Source organism: Colletotrichum higginsianum, chromosome 6, assembly GCF_001672515.1.
Source record: "Colletotrichum higginsianum IMI 349063 chromosome 6, whole genome shotgun sequence".
NCBI lineage: Eukaryota > Fungi > Ascomycota > Sordariomycetes > Glomerellales > Glomerellaceae > Colletotrichum > Colletotrichum higginsianum.
In genome coordinates this window covers 1122869-1146545 of record NC_030959.1, presented here as the reverse complement: position 1 = coordinate 1146545, position 23677 = coordinate 1122869, and the positions used below count along the sequence as shown (strand labels likewise).

General features: G+C 56.7%; 6 protein-coding genes across 6 annotated transcripts; 2 read left to right on the top strand and 4 right to left on the bottom strand.

The window, feature by feature from the left end:
- Positions 1-114: 114 nt before the first annotated feature.
- Positions 115-1343, bottom strand: CH63R_08771 (Arabinosidase; the record flags this gene model as incomplete). Its single annotated transcript, XM_018303745.1, has 3 exons — positions 115-627; positions 701-889; positions 999-1343. 3 exons carry the CDS (start codon positions 1341-1343, stop codon positions 115-117), a joined length of 1047 nt encoding a protein of 348 aa, XP_018155768.1.
- A 101-nt stretch (positions 1344-1444) lies between these two features.
- CH63R_08770 (uncharacterized protein) lies at positions 1445-1887 on the top strand (the record flags this gene model as incomplete). The annotated part of the gene is made up of 2 exons (XM_018303744.1): positions 1445-1505; positions 1721-1887. 2 exons carry the CDS (start codon positions 1445-1447, stop codon positions 1885-1887), a joined length of 228 nt encoding a protein of 75 aa, XP_018155767.1.
- Positions 1888-2815: 928 nt separating this feature from the next.
- CH63R_08769 (Fungal cellulose binding domain-containing protein) lies at positions 2816-6238 on the bottom strand (the record flags this gene model as incomplete). The annotated part of the gene is made up of 9 exons (XM_018303743.1): positions 2816-2824; positions 3076-3380; positions 3470-3745; positions 3861-3952; positions 4028-4170; positions 4276-4890; positions 4996-5847; positions 5924-6102; positions 6184-6238. The coding sequence occupies 9 exons, from the start codon at positions 6236-6238 to the stop codon at positions 2816-2818; spliced, it is 2526 nt and encodes an 841-aa protein (XP_018155766.1).
- Positions 6239-9291: 3053 nt separating this feature from the next.
- Positions 9292-11213, bottom strand: CH63R_08768 (tat pathway signal sequence; the record flags this gene model as incomplete). The annotated part of the gene is made up of 2 exons (XM_018303742.1): positions 9292-9738; positions 9804-11213. 2 exons carry the CDS (start codon positions 11211-11213, stop codon positions 9292-9294), a joined length of 1857 nt encoding a protein of 618 aa, XP_018155765.1.
- Positions 11214-16593: 5380 nt separating this feature from the next.
- On the bottom strand, positions 16594-17316 carry CH63R_08767 (uncharacterized protein; the record flags this gene model as incomplete). The annotated part of the gene is made up of 2 exons (XM_018303741.1): positions 16594-17121; positions 17212-17316. The coding sequence occupies 2 exons, from the start codon at positions 17314-17316 to the stop codon at positions 16594-16596; spliced, it is 633 nt and encodes a 210-aa protein (XP_018155764.1).
- A 2733-nt stretch (positions 17317-20049) lies between these two features.
- CH63R_08766 (Protein kinase) lies at positions 20050-23613 on the top strand (the record flags this gene model as incomplete). The annotated part of the gene is made up of 9 exons (XM_018303740.1): positions 20050-20341; positions 20412-20553; positions 20674-20797; positions 20896-21703; positions 21777-21952; positions 22006-22215; positions 22270-22743; positions 22811-23292; positions 23583-23613. The coding sequence occupies 9 exons, from the start codon at positions 20050-20052 to the stop codon at positions 23611-23613; spliced, it is 2739 nt and encodes a 912-aa protein (XP_018155763.1).
- Between the last annotated feature and the right edge of the window lie 64 nt (positions 23614-23677).

Genomic DNA, 23677 nt, shown 5'->3' with positions numbered 1-23677 from the left:
GTGGGGCTGGGGGGGCCAGGAAGGGGGGGGGGCCAGGAAGTGGGTATGTTGACTTATACAGCTGGTCAGTCCCAAGACGTTATTATTTACACGAATGTTTCCATGTCACCATGTTTAACCCCAGCGGGTTGCCAAAGCATCGTACGCCGTCTTGTTGATGGGCAGCACGCTACCATGCCTCAGCCCAGTGGGGAATCCGGTTCGCGAGCTCGCGGTCCAGCCCGAGTTGCTGGCCACGTTGGTCGTCTCGTACGGACGGTAGCCGTCAGCACCGTAAAAGTCGAGCAGGACGTGAGCCTTGCCGGCAACTTGGTTGTCCCAGTAGGCGGCGGGGCCCTCGACGCCGCTCGCGATGATGGCGGAACTGCCGCCGGGGCGCGTCCAGGTGCCGAAGAGGCCGGTGGTAGTGACCTCGACGAAGACAGTCTTGAGGCTCTCGTCCTTGAGGAAGCGCACGAAAGAGCGGCCGTCTGTCGAGGTCGGCAGGATGTTGAGGTCGATGATGTTGGTGGGCGATTTGTCGATGTAGGTCTGCGGGGCCGAGAAGGTGCGGAAGTCGGAGGTGTAGGCGTAGCGGATCACGATGGGGCCGGGGGCGCCGGTGTGATTGGGGTCCGATGCGGGATACTGTGGTATCGGTGAGTCCCCGGGGTGTCTTTCATGGAAAGGCAAGTCAACAAAGATGCCCAGCATAACTTACAAACTTGGATGCCCAATGGACGAGGTACTGGCCCTTTGTCGGGTCCCAGATGGCTTCGGGGGCCCAGACCATGCCGGCGTTGGCGTTTTCGACGACGACGAGCCTCTCGGCACTCCAGTTGACGAGATCGGTGCTCTCCCAGACGAAGATGCCCTTGGACCCCTGTCTCTGGGCCGCATCCCAGGTCGTCTATATGGGTTACATCGAGACGACGATCAGCACGGGTCCTCATTTCAGAGACGCCGGGGTCATGACTCTTTCCGGAACACGAGCTCCCAGCAGGATGTCAGGAACCTACCTTTCCGATATCCAGGTCCGTACCGACAATGTACCACTTCTTGCCCTTCTCGGCGCCGCCGCCCTCGACGATGGCCGGGTCGCGCACACCACCGGTGCCCTTTGTCGGGCGGATGACGGGCGAGCCGCCATTGAGGGCGCGGAACGAGTTGGGGTTATTCCCGTTGGAAAGGTACAGGTAGACGTACGGCTCGGCGCCGAGGAAGAAGGCACCGAGGTAGCCCGTCAGGTTCGGGTCTGCACGCGGCGCGAGGGAAGTGCCGGTGAAGTCGAGGGACTGGATTGGGTTGGCGAAGGCCGAGGTGGCGGCCAGGCCGGCGGCGAGGAGGGATCTGAGAGAGACCATGGTGTGCTGGAGGGAAGAGGTATGGCAGAGAGAGATACTGCGGAAGAAGAAGGGGCGAGGAAGAAACAACCATGGCCGAGACGGAGGGGCAGCCCTTTATCATGCCTACCGAAGCCGCGACCCCCGCAATCTGGGGAAAGGCTGCTGTTGCTGGCGAACATCGTCATAAGACGCAAGAGAGGGGCTGGGCTCATTTAGCCAAGGATCATGACAGCGGCGGGTATCGCGACGTTGCAGCGGCGAAGCTTCTCAGCGAAGGGCCGAGGGGGGGGGGGGGGGGGGGGGGGGGCGGATGCCGGACCCGAGGCTAAGATGGTTCAATGGGTCGACATGCATACAAACACACACACACACACACAAAGCATTATATTGCTTAGACGCTAAATTTCTCCGTGCTGGAAGATTTGCGCCCATCGTTGCGGCGGCAAGCAAACCGAAGTACACGCGCGCGCGCGTGAAGAATGCGATGTTCTCGGAGCTCGAGCTCGAGCTACAGCTCGACGATCATTCGGGTGCGGAACGTTATGCCGATCATGTCGTTTAGGGAGACAGAAGGGCATACTATTACAGATATACGCTTTCACGGGCCCCGACTAACGAACGGGCTGAGTCATTGGCGCAATCAACCTTATACTACGCAACTTAACCAGCCGTTAATTCTTACAGATATGGGGAGAAGCCTATAAATAGCGGGATCAATCACGAATTCAAAAGAGAGAGAAGGTAACTAATCGGGCCGTCACTGTCGAAAGCAAGGCTAGAACGACTCGTCGGCGGGTGGACGTGCTCGAATCAGGGAAATTGCACCATTTCACGCCTAAAGTTTCTTTCCCACGATGGTTCCGCGGCATCCCATGGGCCTTGACCCATCCATGTCTTCCCTCGGCACGTGCCAGCTCCAAGACAGGGGGAGCTGGACAAACACTAATTTGGTAAAGAAAACCTTAGAAAGAGGGGGGAGGGTAAGGGGCGGAGGAATAGAATTGGGACGAGGAGACCGGGGGGGATGATGATCCCATAGGTGTCCACTGCCGGGGGAGGGGGGACATGATATTCTGACAGGTTTTCCTGCGCGCCGCCGATGCGACGTCAGTCTGTGGGGGATTTTTAGCGTGGTGCGGAGTGCAGGTTTGCCATTGGTGCGCATGGTTGGTTTTTGGAGAATGACGGGCCGAGGGATATGGCGATGCCACATGCGAGGGGGAGGGGAGGGGGGGAGGGGGGAAGGGGACGGGACGGACGGACAGACAGACGAAGTGGAGTTTTATATACGAGAAGCAAGAGGCATGTGTCACTTTGGAAAGGCGGGAAGCTTTGGGGAGTTCAAGAAGAAGTATGCAAGTATGTAAGTATGTATGTCTGAATGTATGTACATGTGGATGGACGGACAACGGGGGGCAGAGGGGAAGAGGACGCGCCAAGTGGGTTTCTTGTGACTTGCTTTGCCCTTGCCATTGCCTTGGAATCCCCGCTTAGAGACACTGTTGAGTACGTCAGTATCGTATCGTCATCATCTTTTGACCTTCACGAGAGAGAGAGAGAGAGAGAGAGAGGGCTTCGGAAGGGGTGTGTGCATGAGAGTGGGAGTGAGTGAATGAGAGGATGAGTGAGAGGGTGAGTGAGAGAGTGAGTGAGTGCGATGGTGAGTGAGTGAGTGAGTGAATGGGTGAGTGAGAGTGCGTATGCAGGTGAGAGGCAGAGATGGAGACAGAAACAGCGACAAAACACACACCTGCGAATAGTACGCGTCCTTGAAGGTGCACTTCAGCCCGGCGGCGCACTGGAAGCTGCCGTTCCACGTCGAGCCGCCGCACTGGGCGTACAGCGGCTGCGCGGCGGCGGTCGCGAGGGCGAGGATGCGCGCGGCGGCGTGCTCGGCGGCGACGACGATGTACGACGACGGGTTCGTCGTCACCATGCCCGGGAAGATGGAGGCGTCGACGACGAAGAGGTTGTCGGTGCCGTAGACCTTTGTGTTGACGTCGACGACGGCGTCGCCTGCGCTGCGGCCGTCTCTGGTGCCGAGCTTGTTGGTGCCTTTTTTGGGGGTAGGTGGAATGTCAGCGGTGGATCTATAGGAGGGAGAGAGGAGGAGGAGGAGGAAAAGAAACAAAGGAGAGACTCACCGATCCAGTGGTTCGCGCGGCGGCTCGTGTACGTCTTGGGCGTGCTGTTGACGTAGTCCCGGACCGAGGTGCCGGGCGGGGGGAAGTTCCAGATGAGGTTGGGCACGCCGCGGAGCGAGGCCTGCAGGTTCTCGAGGCCCTTGATGACGGCCTCGACGTCGTTCTGGTCGTTCAGGTACGGCTGCGTGGAGACGACGGTGCTGAGGGCGGCGTTGATGGTCATGCGGCCGCGCGAGGTGGCGCCGCGGCCGAGGTACTGGCTGATGGTGATGGCTTCTGCGGTGGGGGGGACGTTGTCAGTCGTCGTCGTCGTCGTACGATACGATATATGAGATAGAGACGGTAGGGACGGAGGGTAGGTGAGGACGAAAGAGAAGAGAAGCCGACTTACTGCCGTCGGGGACGTCGAGGCTGCCCTCCATGCGCGCCGTGTACTGCAGCTGGCGCGTGATGCCGTCGGCGCCCTTGATCTCCTCAAAGAACCTGGGCCAAGGGTGGTCAGCGATCCGCAACAAACAAAGACGAGAGAGGAGAGGACGACGGAGGCTTTCAACTCACAGGGGCCCGATGTTGGGCGCGGACTGGGCCAGGATGCCGCTCCGCTTCTGCAGGTAGGCGTCCTTCTCGGTGGCGTTGGGGCCGACGTAGGCGGCGTAGAAGTCGTAGAACTGCACGTCTGGGTGAGTGACGACGGTGTCGGTCTGTTGTTCGTGGTGGTCAGTCAGTCAGCCAGTTCAAACATCACCCTGGACGGTTACATCAGGGAAAGGGGGGGGGGGGGGGGGGGGAGGTGGAGAGCCACCCACGTTGGTATGATCCTCGAGGTTGTACCCCACAGGCAGGTTGATCCACGACGAGTTGCCGATCATCGTCGGCCCGTCCGTGGTGCCCTTGACGACCTCGAGCTGGTCCGTCGGCCCGATGCCGCTGCGCAGCAGCACCTTGGCGCTCCCGAACGTGCCGGCCGACAGGATGACGCGGCCCGTGACGGGCGTCACGTTGACCGTCCCGACGTAGCCGCCCTCCTGGTAGGGCTCGACCTCGATGCCCGTGATGTGCCCGCCCGAGCGGACGACGCGCTTGACGGCCGTCCTGGTCCACAGCTTGAAGTTGCCGCGCTTGCTCGCCGAGACAAGGTACGTCGCCATCGGCCCGCCGCGCTCGCCGCCCGAGTACATGTAGGGCGTCTTGCCGAACGTGCGGTTCTTGGCGTTGGGGTTGGCGTTGAGGTCGAGCTCCCGCCAGCCCGAGGTGCGCAGGCCGCCGGCGATGGCGTTGAAGCCGTTGGTGAGGTAGACCTTGCCGTCCTGGGACGGCGTCGTGGTGCCCGGGATGCGAGAGAAGACGCGGCTCGTCGCGGCGGCGACGTCGCTCGACTTCCAGCCCGAGGGGAAGTTGTAGTCCCAGTCCTGGGCGTAGGGCTATGTGTGTGAGAGAAAAAGAGGGTTAGCATCTTGAGGGGTAGGTAGCCCATGAGGGGGGAAGGGGAGGAGGGTTGCCGAGGCGCCCCCCCGGGGCTTACTTACCTTCCACCAAAGAGCGGCGTTGATGGCCGTGCCTCCGCCGAGCACGCAGCCGGCCATCTGGTCGGTGTCCTGGCAGGCGATTCCGCCCGAGGCGCGCCAGATCTGGTTGCAGAGACCAGGCACGTCGAACCTGGTCAGGTTGGTGCCTTCGAGCCAAGCGGGCTTCATGGTGCCGCCCCATCGGCCCGAGGACGGCGGTCCCTTTTCGATCAGCAGCACGCTCTTACCTGCCTCGCTCAGCTTGTCGGCGAGCGGGATGCCGCCAGCGCCGGCTCCGACCACGATGTAGTCGTACGTGTCGGAGGGCACGGGCACCCCGGTGGGTCCCGGGACGCCGGTCGCCGTAGAGGTCGGCGCCGACGTGGCCGTGGGGCCGCCTCCGCAGTTGCCGGTCACGGTCTTGGTGGCCAGGGCGGCCCAGGCTGAGTAGGAGGGGTTGGCCACGGTGGTGTCCAGTCCGGCGCCGTGAATGCCCTGGTTGTCGTGCTGGGCCAGAATGATGTTGGCGGGACACGATGGGTTGGTCGGGCTGTTGAATGCCTGGACCCAGCCGAGGGCCATGCCTCCCGCGCTGGTCGGGATGCTTCCCGTGACGCCGTTGTGGTTCCACTGGAAGCAGTTCTGGCAGCGGTAGATGAGGGTGTAGTGTGTTGCGTTGATGGTGGACGCGATCTGCGTCAGCTTGGCGTCGCCGGCGTAGACGGGGGGCATTTCGAAGCCGGATGCCCAGCGGAACGAGGTGAGGATCTCCCCGGCGTTGGGCCATGCCACGACGAGGAGCCTGTTGACCATGTAGCCGCCAATCGAGATACCGCACCAGCCGGTGCCCTGGCCGTTCTTGGATGCGCATTGCTGAACGGGTGCATGTCAGTGGGGGGGGTTTGGCGGACGATGGTAAGGGGCAGGTGTTTTTCTTTTCTTTTCATACCAGGTAACCGATGAACTCGTTGGCGTTGGTTGTCAGGGCGTTCTCAGGAAGGGCAAAACCATAGGTCATGCCTCCGGCCGTCTGAGCACTGCTGGCCGACCAGGTGTTGAAGATGATGCCGGTTCCCGGGTCGGTGAAGGTGGTCGGGACGGGGGACTGCGCGGCGACTCCATCGAAAACTGAGACGTCCGTCCGTCTACGTTAGCTGGAAGCCATCATAGTAGTGTGATCATCGCAAGAGTCAGTCAGTCAGGACTTACATGGCGTAGCCGCCAGGAGGGCTGCTAGAGCACCGGTACGGCTGAAGAGCTTCATGATGCCGGACGACGTCAGTGCCAACAATATGTCTAACAACTAAAGGCTACACAACTCGAGGTATCTGTCAACGGGATAATGGGAGGATGCAGCGAGGAATTTAAAGGGGCGACGAGCCAGCCATACAGACGGACAACTCCTCGGATTGGTTTTTCTTCTCGCCATCATCCTAGAACGTAATTACCACTTTCTCCTTCGAGACACATCGCAACCCTCGCGTCGGTACAGTTGGGCACATGACCACAAACCCCTATAACTCGGCTCGACCAGTCACAGATGCCGGGATTGTGGATGGATGCACGGTTTGCCAAATGCGCCGATAGGAGGAAATGTTTGCTCCAAAGTCCAAGCCCTTCCACGGTGCGGCAACACAGCACGAGGAGGACAAGTTCTGGTAGAGGTGGCGGGGGCCGGACCTCACCCTCCCTCGGAATGTAACAGTGCAGATTACCTTTGTCGGTCAAGCCTCATGACCGGGGTGTAGGTCCAGGTATAGATAGCACCACTCTACCAGACGCAACGGGAGACACAAGCAGCCAGATGAAGGGGCGGTGCGCAAGGCCAACATGGAGAGGCGAATGTTTGCTCCCGAGCCGAGTGGCGCCAGACAACGAGAATAAGACACACCAGACTAAAGGAGGGGGGAAACCTCAGATAAAGGAAGGCGTTCCTGGTGTCGAATAGATAAAGCATCATAGCTGGTTCCAGCGCTCCTGCGATTTGTAGAGCGCTCGAGACATGATGAAGGCGTAAGACGACTGGGACGGTCGAGTGAGGTCGAAACAGGCGCGCAGGGCGGTTCCAGGAACGGGAATGCGGAGGCAGCACGGCGCGTCCCCACGTTGTGGTGCGGCATTTCGATCCGGGCTTCCCTCCCCCCCTCAGTCGCTGGCCGGGGTCGAAGGTCGTCAGCTGGCGCCTCTTGGCCACTTCTTGTCAGGAGCAGGATCATCAGGATGCGACCTCAGGGACGCATCAGCCATGCCGCATGCGCCGCTCTGCTGGTGTGTGTGTGTGTCTGTGTGCGTGTGAGTGTGTGTGACAGTGGGCGTGCTGCGTGTCTCTCGGCTCCCTGCCCGCGAGACAACGCCACGGAGCTTCTCATAGATTGCGGGGATGCCCCAGAAGCAAACACGATGCCGGCATCTTGTCAAAATCCCAGGCGTTTGGGGAGGCGACATGCAGTTGTCTTGGTTTTCCGGATGGAAACAGATCAATCAAGCCCATGTCATCTCCCGGACCGGAACAGTGTGTATGTAGTAGACAGTAGAAAACAGGGAGGTCTCGCCGTGTTGGTGACGAGTTAAGCAGCCGAGATCAATGGTGTGATTGCAAGGCTTCATGCATTCCTCTTTTCTTCCCCCCTTCGACAAAATGGATCATGTCTGTCGTCTGTGTCTGTCGATGGCAGCAGTGTGCAAAAGAAGAGGGGGGGAGAGCAGCAAGAGTAAGACGCCGCCCGGTTAATCAGAGAAGTGGCCGGCCGTCGTGCTGTGGTTCATTTCGGCTCGCCACGAATGCGACAGTACGGTATTGCCTCTCCCGAAGCCAAGGGCGAGGACAAGTCGGCAACGGGGTCGATTGGTGAAGCCAAGAAATCGACATGGAAGCTCGACTGAAGAGGGAGGTCAGTCAGTCTGTCTGTCAGACGGTCCCCCATGTGGCCAGGTCGACGCGGTGAGTGGCGGTCTTGGTACTATATGACATTTATCAAGTGCTGGGGGGGAAGCCGCAAAGAGGGCGCGGGATGGAGTTCCGAGTCCGGATCCGGCATCTTGGCGAGCCCCCGAAGAGATGGCGTGGGCGGCAAAGCGATATCTAGGTTCAGGCCGGAGTAAGTTGGTTGGATGCAACGGGAGGGCCGTTTTGGCGTTGCTTAGTCGGGCATTTGTAATCGTGGCGGGAAATCTGTTCTGATGACTATGTGGAGATGTGTGTTGTATGTGTTGTATGTGTAGTGGTAGATGGAAGGGAGAGGAAGTGATGGTGGGTGGTGTTGTGAGTTGGAGGAGGAGGTGGAGGATAGATAATGTTACAGTCCCTGTAAAAGTATTGTTCCCACTGTAGACTCACGTAACAAGTACTTGATATCAGGTAGAGACTGTGTGCTAGAGGAACGTATGCCGTGCGAGAAAGAAGACCACACAGCTCATGGTTCAATGCTAAATATGTATACAAAACAACAACTAAAAAATGATTTTGTTCCTCATCGAAGTACCAGAACACGCCGATACTGACAGCAAAAGAATGATCAGTGGGAGGCTTGAACTCCCGGCCTTGGCATTACATGACATTCCTGGTGGAATATTAGTACCACGCTCTAACCAACTGAGCTAACCGACCCATTGGACTGCCGTGATTGGCTGATGATCATGAGCGTGACATAATATTCTATATACCTTAACAACAACCTGGAAACGAAACATTAACAACACCGCTGCCCGTTCAGACTATTCGCAACTCTTACCATATTTCTGTAGTTGTCATGGGTGGGAGCAAACTAGTCGACAAACACTCTCGAACATTCTTTCTTCTACCTTTTTCTTTCTTCCCTATAACTGTGAAGTGGGAACAACTCTACCTCAAACGCCGCCCAGCCAGGGAGCGCCAACATGAAGCAAAAAAAAGAAAAGAAGCCGAGATGAGAAGATCCACAAGCCCACAACCAAGAGAGAGAGAGAGAGAGAGAGAGTGTGTGTGTGTGTGTGTAAGGGTGAGAGAGGCTAACCAAATACAACTAACCCATCAAGATACCCGCCAAACGCCTGCAATGCCGCAATCCCGCAAATGCCCGCTATGCAATTGTACACAAATGGACGCAACCAAGACAACTCCCTACCTCTCCTCCACACCACTACTACCCCGGTTCACCCGTTGCCTCAGTTCCACCAGCGTTTGATACGATGGTGAGCTACAAGAAGAAGGGGGGAAAAGCAACAACTCCCAACTCTCGCATACGCAGACATGACAGACCAACACGACAAAAGAGATATTAAAAAAGAAAGAAAAAAGTAAAAAAAAACAAAATCAACAGCTTGCTTGCCGCCCCCGTGTCAAACCTCATTCACACTCACGAGTCGAAGATGGCCCCGTAAGCCGGGATGCCTCGGCTCTCCAGCCCGTAGACGACCTTCCTCGTCACTTTTTGGTTGGAGATGATGACGACCGCCTCGCAAGGCCCCGTTCTTCTCCCGCTCCCGGTCGTCGTCGTCGTCGTCGTCTGCATGGTTTTTGTCATCATCGTCGTCGTCGTTGTTGTCGTCGTCGTCTTCTTCGTCTCGTCGTCTTGCGCGAGCCCCAGCGCCCGCCGCCGGCTGCCCTCCCAGATGCGGTACGCCACCGCCACGAGGTCCGGCCGCCCCGTCTTCTGCGTGTCGATGATGACGGCCCCCGGGTCCGCCCGGTACAGCGCGTCGATGACCGCCTGCCCGTACGTCTCCGCCGGCCGCTGCGCCGACCACACGATCCGCACCGGGTGCTCCGGCCGCTGCACGAAGAGGCTGAGGCACGGCCCGATGCCCGAGCCCGTTGCCATGACGATGCACGGCTCGAAGAGGCCTGCCACCCGGAGCACCCCGTACTGCGGCACCCCGCGCGTCCAGATCTTCTTGGGCGGGTTCTTGATGATCTTGGCCGTCCAGTCGCCCGCGTTGGACACGAGCACCGAGAAGCCCTTTTTGCCGGCGTTCGAGAGCCCTCCTCCTCCTCCTCCTCCTCCCCTGCTCAACGCCTTCTCGACGTCGTCGTCGTCGTTGGCGGCTGTCGAAGAAGACGGTGCCGCCGGGTTGGGGATCACGGCAAAAGCGTGCGTCTCGCGCAGCGGCGCGTCCGTGAGCCGGACGGCCTGGCCGTAGTGCACGTCGGCGTAGTTAAAGTTGAGCTTGACCACGTGGTCCGACATGGCCTCGGCCTCGACGTCGCGCAGGCGCAGACGCGTCCAGGGGTAGGCGACGAGGAGCGTGGTGGCGATGAGCATCCAGAACGACGGCGTCGCCACGAGCTGCGCGGCGTACGAGACCTCGGGTGCGCCGCCGTTGCTGCTGCTGCTGCTGCTGCTGCTGCTGCTGCTGCTGCTGCTACTCCTCCTCCCGTCCTCGGCGAGCATCATGACGAGCGCCCAGAAGAGGAGGATGACGGACCACCCGAGGAAGCGGTGGGTGCCCTCGAACCAGTTGTGCAGCAGCACGCGCGCCCTCGGGTGCGCGAAGCCGATGATGGCGGCGAGGAGCGCGCAGATGAGGTAGCTGTCGAGCAGGATGTAGGCGCGGATCGCGCCCGGGTTCGCCGCCGTGTCGCGCGTGAGCACGACGAGGAAGGTCACGAACCAGAAGAGCGAGGCCACGCCGCAGCCGCTGTGGATGCCGCCGTACGAGTAGATCTTGGCGAAGGCGCGGCGGACGGCGAGCGGCGTCCGGGAGGCCGGGAGGAGGGCGAGGGCGCGGAACAGGGCGTTGACGGTGTGCTCGTTGCGGATGAAGAGCGCGGCGAGGATGTTGGACGAGACGGCCGTCGCGCAGGTCCCGGGCGTCAGGCGGGACGATGACGGCTCGCCGCCGCCGCCGCCGCCGCCGATGAGGGACCGGACGACGACCAGGGCGAGGGCCGCAACGTTGCCAAGGAAGGCGAGGGTGAAGACGCGTCTGTAGACGGAGCCGAAGTTCCAGCGGAGATAGCGGTAGGCGCGCGTGCCCCTTTTTGACGGGACGGCGAGCTCGTTGTCTTCGTCTTCGTCGTCATCAAGGTCAACGTCGGTTGAGCTAGACGAGGACGGGGAGGCCCGGTGCCTCGTGTAGGTGGTCTCTGTTACCACGAGAGTGTTGGAGGACGAGTTGCGGCTCGAGAGATAGGCTCTCGTGGGGGCTGTCAAGCTGAGTTCGGAGGAGCCATTCTGGGGTTCTGGCGTACACGTCCCGTCCTGCTGGACGTCGTCGCCGACTGGAAGGGTGACTGAGGAAGACGACGTTATAAAAGACATGATTATCTGATATGGGATACGGAGACACAAAAGAAACTAGGATGGTCGGTCAGCGACAGGCTTTTTAAACAAACGTCCCACGCGGTCGGGATCGACAGCTGCTGCCACTTACAAAACAAGATGGAGGATGAGGAGAAGGAGGAGAAGAAGGAGAAGCGTGCAGAAGAGAGACGATCTGATCCCGGGGTATACGAAGGAGGCCAGCGATGGGAGATATAAAGAAAGTGAGGCGACTGGGGAGGGGGGGGGGGTGTTATCCAGAAAAGGAAATCTAATCGAGGAGACGGGGGAACGGAAAAAGAAAAGAGAGGGAGAAGGAAGGGGGAAAAAAAGGAGGAGAAAAAAAAAGGAAAAGCGTGTAGGGAAAGACGAGAAGAGACTAGTGTACTTACAGAGAGTGAGTGTGTGCTTTGATCTCCTGTATGACTATCTAGAGAAAAGGATGCCATCATGGGCTGAGAGAGAAGGGGGGAAAGCCTTGATAGGTCCCGGTATACACTCCCTTCGTGATCATCCTCGGGGGGGAGGGGGATGTCTTCACCAACCAACCCCTACACATGTCTGTCATCCGGTGAAGGAAGCCATATGCGGCCCATGACTAGCGGCAGCGGCCACAGTTGCGGTCGAAAGGAGAACGACGTTGGACCTAATCCATCCCAGCGACGAGACTGAACCCGACTTACACCATCGACGGTGGCATTTCCACGGGCATGGTTTATGGAGGGGCTCCGAGGTAGTCGGGAACAGCATTGTTGCATGTACCGTGTAGACGGGAGAGAAGAGATGCAAATGCAGATGCAGATGCAGTGTTGCAGTGCTGCATGGCTGTATGGCTGCATGACTGCATGGCGGCGTCGAAGGCTGCGGAGTCCCGTCGCGGACCCGCGGTGGAGGGCGGCCAAAGCCGGTGGGCCGGCCCTGCTCGAGATAGAGACAGACAAGGCCGCAGGGCACACAGGGGCGGGGATCCCGGACTGATTGGCCATCAGATATCGTTATCTGGGAACCACAGTATGGGAGCGATTCCGCCTCAGCGATGACGGTCTTGGCCGTGGATGGGTAGCGCGGCGTCTGAGGGGCGGCATCTTAGTAAACAGGCTGCATCGTGGATGCATGTGCATGAGCTGGGGGTCACGGAACGCACCGTGAACGACCGACGAGGCTTGAACTGCTGTTGAATGGGGGCTTCATGGCCAGTGTAGTCTCTTCTTCTCGACCCCCTCCTCCCCTTATTCGATCGATGCCCACTTGGCCGCCGGCACTCTTTACTCGGAGACGGGCGCAACATCACATCAGCCGAGAGGGCAATTGGACATGGGCCCACGATGGCGTCGACTAGGGAATAGGGAATTTACCAGAATAGGACGATGGGAAAGACAACACGCGGGATGGGGGATGTGAACCTTGGACGAGGAGGGCAGCGGAGGACCACCAAACCCCACGTGAGACAGAAACGCTTCATCCCTTTACACCTGGGCAGTCTCGAAAAGAACCGTGAGAAGAAAAAAACAAGAAGAGAAAAAACCCCGTTCGTGCTGTTGTCTGCCAGCTTTTGCAAGAGAAGAAAAAGAAAAGATCAAGCCAAATCGAGGTTGAGTGAGGCGGCCACGTCGTCGTCGTCGTCGGTGGCGGCGGGATGACAACTGAAAAGGGCCTTTTTTGGACAGACTCAGACACCGTTATCATGTCCCGGAAGAGCCTCCCCGGAGAAGACTTGGACCGTCAGACATTGGCCGTTTGTCTTGTACACACACACACACACACACACACATACTTCGGGCGGTCGAAAAGAGAGGCTCAATAGCCGAAAGTCAAAGCTGCCAAAGACAAGAACGAAGGCGGGCTTATGTCTCTCCTCCCCCCTTCCCCTTAACCCCTTCGAGAGGAACAAAACGTCACACACGCGGCGGCGGCGGCGAAACGTTTGACTCTGCCGCTGTGGTGTGCCCATGCCACCTGGCGCGGCGGGAAAATCGCGTGGTCTGAGGAATGCGATGCGGCGTTTTCCCATGTCCCCCCCTCCCGGAGAGCCGCGGGGAGCAACGCCGACACGGGAATGGCGATGCCGGAACTGGTGGTGGTGACGCCCCCGCTAGGCCAGCCCGTCTTCTTCTCTTCTCGAAGTTGTGGCTGCGTGGCTGCGTGGCTGCTGTTCGCTGTGCAGTAGGTGGCATGTCTTTCTCTCACTCTCTCTCCGTCTCTCTCTCTCCGGTGCTGACCGAGCGGGCTTTCGTTCCGTGGCGTGGCCGAGAGCTGAGAGCTGCGGGAATACCAGATGCGCTGTCTGTGAGATTCTCAGCTTCACCTTCAACATGGCCAAGAACATCTCACCGGGCTCGAATCTCAAAACTCACGGCTGCATGCCGCTATTCCCCCCGTCCCCTCCAACGCTCGGACACCAGCTGATGGTCTCCCCACCTCACACCCCCCGGCGCGGATCGCGTCTCGCCAGACGCGAGGGGAGCCGGAAAAGCAATACTGGAATACCCAAGATCAGGGAACCGCGATGGGGGTGGGGGGGGCACAGTGGACGAAAAGTGACGGCCAAGGGAGGCAAACCATGGAGAGAGAGAGAGAGAGAGGCAACGAAAGGGCGGCTGAAGTGCTCGAAGCTCGGTCGTCCCTCTGTCTTTCTCCCTCTCTCTCGCTCTCTGTGCGTGTGTCTCTCTCTCTCCCATGAGGCTTTCGCCTGGCGGACGCCGACTGACGTGACATCGGTCGACAAACTCTAAAGTCCTTTGTCTTGGAGGGGGTCCAAGTAACTCCGTAGACTACATACATACATACATAGATACATACATCATGCAGTGCCCGGCTTTGGCGCCGTGTTCTTGTCAGTGTCAGTGTCACTCCAGTCCATCGACTCGTTCGATTTTCGGCGCCCCAATCCATGTGAGACGTTCCCATCATGACAGCCAGATCGTGCGTGTCTTGTCCTTGTACTCCCAAGACTTGACGCATCGTGGCTGTAGGGAGAGTCGAGGCAAGGACGACAAGAAACACGCACGCACACACAGATACACAACCCCCACCCCCCCCGGTAAGAGGTTTTGCTTTCTTGCGTCGCATCTGCCATGGGGAAGGGGTTTGGGACGCCAAGGGATTGGTACCCTTACCCAAACCCTCGTCACAACTCACTTGGGCCGTCGCTCATCAAAGCAAGGGGGCAGACCTCGGCGTTGTCCCGTCCGTCCCGATACGGCATGGCTGCAGGCGAATATCGACTCTTCTCGTATCGTCACTGAACCACATGCCCGTGCGACATGAACCCCGGGTCTGCGCGCCTCGGGAGGGGGGGGGGAAGGAGGGGGACAGGAGGGGACAGGAGCCGGGGGGCCGGACCGGGGGAGGGGTTGTTGTTGCGGTGACTTGGCTGGATCAACGCACGCGGCGGCCGGGGGGGGTGTCTCGCCGGGGACGATCGCCGCTGATCCATTGGCAATGTCTACGAGGCTTACTGCAGTTCGCAGGCTGCATCGCGTCCGCCCTAGAGTTGATCTGTCGATCCGGTTCGGCTTTGGGACAGGGCTTGACCGTTGCTGAGGGAAAAGGGACCCGGGTCCGAATGGGCGGATGAGAAGAAAGCAAACCTTGGGAAAATCCAGCAGCCGGGGAGAAGATGCTATTTTCGGGACTCCGCACCAAGATGCAATCGGTCCGCCTCGTTGGGGGGGTTGCAACCCCCTCCCCCTCCCCCCATCGTCCAGGTTTACTCATCGCCCTCATCACGTTATGGAGTCTTGAATCCTTCCCGCCCTCTTTTTCTCTCTCAGCCTGTCTTCTCGCTGGCTGCAGCCATAGGCAGAGTGTCGAGCAACTGGCGATGAGCTCAGCGTCAAGCCGTGTTGCATCGTTGTCCCTCCCCCCTGCATCGGCGGTTGGCTGACTATTCCTGAGCCATGTGATACTCCCCCGCGCCTCTTAGCCACGTCCATGCAGATGTGTGTGTGTGTGACGTTCTGCCGGGTGTTCTCTTGCAAATGCCACCAATAGCAGCTGTGGCAATACATCTAGTGTTCTTTAAGCTACCAGATTGATACCGAAAGCCATGTCTTTGGTTACTGCTTATCGCCTTCGGAACCAGTCCTACTCCGATAACCATCCGTGACAAATGGTCCGACATGCTTGGGATGTCGAACGAGCTGACAATGTGTAATCCTATCTATGTCTGTATCGGACCGGTTCGTCCCACTCATGTTTTCTGAGGCGTATTTTTAACACCATGGCACAAGTATAATGTACACCTATCCAACTTTCCGCAGCTAGGGGACAAGTTCTACCCGCATTGATGGGCAAAGAATCATACCAGGAACCGATATAACAGCGCTTTGGGTCGTGCTGGAGCTTCTACAGCGCATCTCACTCTTGGGCACACACTGCCCCATCATTTGCCGAAATCTGGGCGGAATCAAGCCCATGACGACAATCACCGGCCTCCCCAATCACTTACAAGGTGGAAGCATTCCTCAAATTCAATTTCAAATGACCAACCTTGAAGATGGTTTTCCAGTTCTGGTTGTGTACTTGTTAGATGCTAGACACAGTTGTCTCGACGGCAACTCTAGGAAAACCAAATACCGTCTTTTCATCTCCAATTATGCCTGCAGCTACGAAGTAACCACCTTCAGCCGGGGAGAGCTCTCATCTAGTTGTCTAAAAGCTCATCCCGAAGCCTCTCCTACATACGCTGCTCGAATTGTCTAGACATGGTCTCCCAGGAACTCTGAACTTGTGATCCCCGTTCGAACTTCCGCCGTTCCCCCATCTGGTTTGTTTTCAACCCACGCCGACTCCGGAAACAACTCGATGTGCTTCGACATTTCGAACAGCATAAGGAGACGCAAGCGACCTCCGGTATCGTCCTCTTCCATCCAAATTCTCAAGTTCAGTCTCGACCTGCTAGTAGTACACATCCCAACGCTTCACGGCTTGTTCAAGTGGAAATCACGGATGGTAATCAGTCTCCTTCCTTCATAGGTACGTCAAAGAGAGTCGGGTGCTTCAAGCAGCCCTCTAAACTCCTCGGTTGGCTTGGCTCGGTCCAGTAGATCTTGATCAACGCGTTGAGGTCGTGCGCACAGGAGACGCCTGGTCTCTCTGGGTTCCCACTGCAAGCCCTCGCGATCCAGCCGAAACTACAAACCAAAAGAAGAGACCACATAACGCCTTTTGCCGGGGAATCAGTGAATGACAAACAAACAGCCAAAAAAAACTTGCCGGAAACCTCCCTGCCGTAAGAGAAAAACCTTTGGTGTCGCGCGTGTTCCTCTTCCTTTTCCCACACTCCCTTCTCTCACAGACACACGCACACACTCTGTATTTCAAGAGGGTCCAGTGACCGAGCTCTCACTCACCCGTAAGTCCCGGCTCCCACCTCGACTCAAGAGGCCTGCCCTTGAGAGCCACCACGGCCCCCGTGGTCCGGGTCATCCGGCTGGAAGCCGCCGTGCTTGACCTTCCGGTACTTCCACTTGCTGATCGCGCGCTTCGGGCTCATGGCCTTCTTGAACTTGGTCCAGGTGCCCTCCCTCTTGCCCGCCGCCGGCGGCAGCTCGTACTCGCAGTCCTCGAACGGGTTGTCCCCGCCGTCGTGGTCGTGGTCGTGGCCGTGGTCGCGGTCCCAGTCCCGCCCTGCCTGCTCGTTCTGCTCCCGGAAGTCCTCGCCGAACGGGCTGCTGTCCGAGTACGGGTAATCGTCGTCATCGTCGTCGTCGTAGAAGGGGCTCGCCGCCCGCCGGCGGAACGTCGGGCTGCGCAGGGACGGCGTGGCGGACCGCGGCAGCCAGGAGAACCGGCGCTGTGGGTCGGCAGAGGTGGAGGCGGCCGGCGGCGGTGTGGGTTCCGGGATGATGGTGGTCATCATCGCCGTGTTGATCGTGTGCCTCATCCTGTTCGTCGACGCGCTCGGCTATATGGTAGAGAAGAAGAAGAAAGTGTCAGTCTGAGCTCCCGCGCGCGAGTGTGTCTTGGACTCTTGGCAAAGGAGCCTGGTGCGTACAGGTGTTGATATCTGCGCCTGGGAGAAGGCGGTGCTCTTCTCGTCAATATCCATCGATGGTCCTCTCGCTCTCTCCTCCTGATTTCGGTCGTATCCGTCCAGCATGATGGGAGAAGGATCTGGGGAGTGGACGAGAGAAGTCTTGCTGTTTTCGCCCAGCGATCTGCAGCGCGGGAAGGGGAGAGAGCCGTTTAGGAACCCCTCGTCTGTTTCCTTCTTGTGGTTCTTCCTGTGCACCCGGCACTCTTATTGAATCAATCCTTTCCCACGGCGGCGAAACGACCGTTGGGTGGCGGGGGGGACGAAGGGGGCGCGAGCGGGTATGGCCAGCCACCTATTTGTATGCAGGTGTGCGCGGAAAAAGCGAGCGATGTTTCAAGGGATGACGAGTCATTGATCTCATGTTCTGAGTTTTGTCTGGGTCTTTCTTCCTTCGATCGCCGCGATGCATGGAACAGCATATTCGATGGATCTTTTTCTGGTCCCGAAGGAGGGGGAAACACTGGGGTTTTCCCCTCAGACATGGGATGCAAAAGAGGCGTCTTGGGCGATCTCGGTCGATCTTCCGTTACAACCCGTATGTACGTGTGCACCTGTATGTACACCGTGTCAACGCTTGACAGGTGGATCTTGTTCTTGATGGAAACAACAACATCTGGGGAGACCCATGTTTGACGGGACATTCATTTGTGTTGGCACTGAGCTCCTCTTCAGCCGTTGCGTCCAGGATCGTCCCAGCCCGCGCCGGAGTAGATCAGTCCTATCTATGCGGGGGCCGCTCCGACTTACATGGATAGCCCGATCACGGTACCCATTCCGCTGATAGCTGGTCGAAGGTATGGAGCTTGGTTGCGTCTGCATAACGGATTAAGAACGAGGGCCACCGTGGGAACGGATTCCCTTCCCCGCCTCTTTCCCTTCTCCTCTGGGTTGCATGAACAACGCACCGTACTGCTGGACAACTGTGCGTGGTGCTCATGGAGCATATCGCACAGCCATGTTTGACCACAACTCAAGCTTGGAATACATGCTGCCAGAGAACCAGGGCGCTTCGACACGATCATCATGCGTGACGACGGTTGCAGAGACGCTGATCCAGGTTGATACGTCCGACTGCCGCCGTGCATGAAGTCCCCATGCTGAATCCAGATGGGATTCTGTCAAACCCATCTTGCCCATGAACCCCTCATCAACCCCGGGTCTTCCGATCCAGCCCGTGCGCCGACTACTCCCACTCTTCTTCCACTATTGGACGGGGGGCAGTGATCACAGACCTCGTTTCTTCCGTGCGGCCTCGTCCCTTTGGGCGACTGAAGCAGTTCGCATGAATCTGATTACAGCCACAATCCATTGACCAAAGCGACAAAGCGCTAGGTCCTTGATGACGTTCCCGGCCATTCCGTAAATGAGTGACATACCGCCGCCTACAGGACCGAAAGAAAAGCTGCAGCTGTAAAGATGATATGGGCGATGTTACGGCATAGTTAGCTGCAATTTGTCTCATTCTCACATCGCCGCATATCTATGTTTGTACACCATCTATGTAGCAGGATCGCAAAACAGGCTATTTAAATACCTACAGCTCGTCAAGGTCTTTGCGGCAGGATATGCCAGTAAGGGCTGTTATGAAACAACCAATTGTTCAACAAACAATCCAACTCTTTTTCAAACACTTCTCAGTATAAATGTACCAATTCTACTCTCGTGGCTCATCACAATACCCGAAAAGCATTGTTAGATATTGAAACAAGACAGCGCAAGCATTTTGCTTCAGGCTGGGCTTTGGACGGGTTGTCACGGATGGTGTACCGTAACCAGTCAAACATCGCGCCACTATTGTCACCGAGGATCCCAAATTGCACCTTTTATGGATCCACGGCCGCGTGTTCGTTAAGCGCATGTTGTCTGGAAATGCGGCCAGATTGCCCTGTGTACCTTTTGCGTGAACAATTCAAGGTTGCACCATCATGGCGCAGCTGGGCGGGTGCGTGGTGTTGATGTTGCGGCCCATGGGAGGGGGGGCAATCCTTCACAGCTGCGCCTGCAGCAGTCCTTCTGCGGCTGCCAATGCAGTCTGTCTCCGAGGGCCTCTGTGTGCATATCCTCCAAACAGAAAATAGTGGCGAGGGAGTCTTAGGAGGACGAATATGCAAAAGGGGAGGGGGGGTGTCTGAGAGCGCTTCTATCACTTCCGTTATTCGCAGCAACGGCTGCAGCCAGGAGCGCGAGCCGACGTGTTTGGGTAGGATTCGCCAATATTGCCTCTGCGCCCAACAAATAAGCCTCGCTGAGTGCCTTGGAAGACAATTGTTCACGGTTGTAACGACGTATGAAAAGAGAACTATGGTAATGGTTAGGTCCAGCTGGAGGCATAAATGAGCAAGTCCAGTCGTAGTCTTTGGCAATAAGCACCTAGAAGTTTCATCTGGGCCTCGCTCTACGCTTTTCTTCTCTTTTCATCTGCATGAAGCATGTCTTCTTTCAAGTCACAACGCAAAACATGGTCGTGCGATCCGGCAAGCCCGACGACAACCATCTCTAGTCATGGAGCGAATATCGGAAGGGTAAGCCAATTGCTTAACCCGGCTGGGCAGTTGTCAGGAACAAGTGGACGCATTTTGATAAGGCTTTTGCAGCTAACGATATTGGAATGATAGCGAACAACAGAACTTGTTCGCACCACAAGCTCCTTTGTAGGTTCAAACTTTCCCACTCCAAGTCTATCGTCTAACCTGTTGAAAGCTCTCTGTGAAACGGGAATCGGCGAGAAACACCAGCATAGCTTCCTCCACGTCCGACAGCCTCCAATCTAGAGCAAGCCAACTAGGAGAGGACTGGATGAAAGTTCCACCCATCGAGGACGCGGACGATGACCAGGTTCACGAGGGAAGAAACACCCTGATTAGTGACCTTGAAGAAGACATTGAGATCATTGAGGACCGAGGCGAGAGCCTAAGAGCGATCCAGCTACAGTGGGAGAGCCATGCACCGGAATTCAAACACAGCGAGCATGAAGAGTTGAGGGCGGCGCTCCTGAGTGCTCGTGTAAAGTCATATGAGGGGCAGAACTTTATACCGACGCCAACCGTAGAATGGCTACTGACTGCAGAAAGTGTGAGGCGGGAACTAGGTAGGAAGTCTGCCGCACAACACAAGCCAGGAACTAGACGAAATTTCACGGAAAATCTGTCGTCAGTCAGGTACAGATGGCGAATCTCACCGGTCGGGTTTCCTCCGAGTGTTTGCTACACTGGTCCTGATGAACCGTCCCGCCGACATTCGAAGATTTATGCAATCCGGTATCTCAGACGACGACGTTCCTCTTTCCGAGAGCCAGCTTCGGTGAGCTCTGGATGGCGAAGACTCGTTTGAGAAAGTGCCGGTCGCTGTTGATTGGAGTTCGAAACTCATAGAGGAATTACAGTCCTTACAATGGGAGCTTTGTGCGCCTTTTTTCTCAAGGCCGAACATCGTGTCCAAGGTTCACTTTTACCGGCTCGACAAGAATGACATTCTTCCCTTTACTACCGAAGAATTGGGCGGTTCTGCACAAGAAACAGTGGGGGGATACGGCGTGGTGCACAAAGTAAAGATCCATAACGGGCATCACGGCTTTTCAGGTGAATTTGTGCGATACTCTGCCTTCCTCAAAGGTTTTGAAAAGTCAAGACTGATTCATTACAGGCGCCAGATAGGAGCTTTGCGGTGAAGAAGATCCGAAATAGCGACGAACGTTACTTCGCCGAAGAGTTGAAAGCCCTTCTGAGGTGCTCGAACGGGAGTCGTGGTCATCTCGTTACTCCCCTGGCCGCTTTTCAGCGGGGCGAGACCTACAATATCGTCTTCAAATGGGCAGATGGAGGAGACCTACGGCAATATTGGAGAGCGAACCAATCTCCTCGCCAGCTCACCCCAGAATTCGCCCATTGGGTAGCACAGCAATGCCTAGGCATAGCCACAGCGTTGGGCAAGATTCACACCAATACTCTTGCGAAGTCCGGCACACGGAAGTCGTCGAGATCAAAGATTGAGTACGGACGACATGGAGATATCAAGCCCGAAAACTTGCTCTGGTTCCATGAGCCCGGCAGTTGCGGAACCCTATCAATAGCCGATTTTGGTCTGACCACGTTCCGTCGATCTGCAGGGGCCCAGCATAGAGATAAGAGACATACACCAACGTACCGGGCCCCGGAGTGTGATCTTAACAGAGGTGTCACCACTCAAGCATATGACATATGGTCTCTGGGGTGCGTGTTTCTCGAATTTACAACATGGATCCTGACCGGGTCCAACGGCGATGCCACGTTCAGCAGAGCCCGAACCACAAAAGGTATCGGGGACCTCCTTGATGATAGCTACTTTGTTATCAAGAGAGACGAGGCAGCTGGCAGTTTAAGGGCTGAAATCAAGCCTTCCGTTTCACAAGTCAGTGGCTCGCCCCCCCCCCCCCCCCCCCCCCCTACCATGCACCCCATGCTAACAGCCATTGGTACAGTGGATAGACGAATTGCGACAGCACCCGAACTGCATAACCTTCTTGCAGCGTATGCTGGATATAATAGAAACCATAATGTTGCTGGTAGATGTTGGACAACGCATCGAAGCTTTAGACTGTGCTTCTGCTCTTGCTGAAGCAGCATTGCTTATAGAACCCGACAGCCCGAATCAACTCGAAAGTTGGGTCTCCGGCAGTGTAGCAAGAGAGTCACCTTATGAGATACAGTATGAGGGTACAGGAGTAGGTTCGAGTTGTATTGACTGCTCTGTAGCCGTGAATACTAACAGTGGTAGGTTGAGCATCAGTTAGCGACTCCACTTCCTCGGGAGAGTGGCATCCGAAATCTGAGGTTGGAGCTTCTCGATTCGACATCTCACAGGATATCAACCTTTGATGGATTGAGGTGGTGGGTCGAACGCCAATTTGGCCACAAGTTCGACTGGTTCTCACTGCCCTTGTTGGACCGCCGTCCAGCTTCGGCCGAGGCACGTCTCGTCTGGAACGTGAGTTTCAAGCACCCGCAGGCAACTGGTGGGATCGTTTTAACAATTATGAAGTATGGCGGCCATGACGTGTCGATATTTCTCAATGGCCATCAACTCCAGCGTTACAGAAGCCGTATTCGAACTTGTGACCCGGGGATTCTGCCAACAACGAACGCTCTCCAAACTTCATCTTCTACAGCATCGATGAACTCGACGAGTTTGAAGTCCCACTGGGACTCCGTCGGCAGAAGTCTTTCGAAGACACTACAGTACTGGCAGAAAAACAACGCGGCCAAGTGTCACACTGCCGCGACACATGCTCCGTCCAGTTTGACGGCCGGGAGTCGAAAGGAATCGTATTTCTGCATCGATAAGCACTGGACAAGCATCAGACAGACCAGCATGTATACCGTGCCATCCATTGATTCATTGGAAGACGACTATCAGCTTTTTCTCGCACTCCGAGAAAGTCTCACGGCTGCTCGAGGATCTTGGCTCCACCGCCTGAGCTCTTGGAGAACTTGCACAGGGGTTCGGCTCTCCAAGGTAACACCGAGATCTGCCTGTTTTTGCTCAAAACCGAGTCACCAACCGAGCTGACGCGTTTCTCTAGTTCACCTTTCTCTTTGATAACTGCGACTTGGTCAAGGCATTCGAACAGGAATTCAACGGGAACTATCGAGAAATATGCAAAGGATACGATTACTGCTGCTTGCCAGATTTGGACCCCCAAGAACACATGGAACTTATGGCTGAGACCATACTGCAAGGGCTCCAGGAGCCCGAGCGCGGCAGATTCGGTCGCGCCGTTCTTGACGGCATTCCAAAACTGCAGTCCCCCCCCCGGAATTCACAAGGGACAGTACAACTCCGGATGGGGCTTCCACACAACCCAGGGGTATTGCCTGATGAAGATCTTATTGTGGGTAGGCGTGACCCTGTCTCCTGGGGTCGTCTTCGCTTTGGCCTGGCTTTCGTCGGTGAATGCCTTGGACCTGCAGAATGCCTTTGTGCCTATATCTTTACTGGCGGGTCTGTTTACTATCATGCTAGCAGCTGTCTTGATGTGTACAACCTGAAGGGCCTATGGAAGATGTTAGTGTTATGTGAATACTATTGTTTCTGGTGTTCCCGGCGTGGGTACTATTAGAGGATTGTTCTTAAATGAAATGTCAAACGTATTGAATTGGCGATTTTTTTCCAAGGGGTTCTGCAACTCATTTTGGCGATTGCAGGTAATAGTTTGCTATTTCAACATCACAAGTCTTAAATTGAAGACAAAATGAAAAAGACAGAAATCAATTTCAAGGTCATCTGAAAGGAAAAAGCTCAGAGGCAAGAATCTTTATTTCCGCAAACACCACATGCTCTTCTACGTACTGTAGAATTCTCTTTGGTAAAAAGGGTACTGCTTGACTACGAGCAAACATGTTCTTGTCACTGCCCATAGCCACAATCGAAAAGCAGTTCAGCTGCGTGA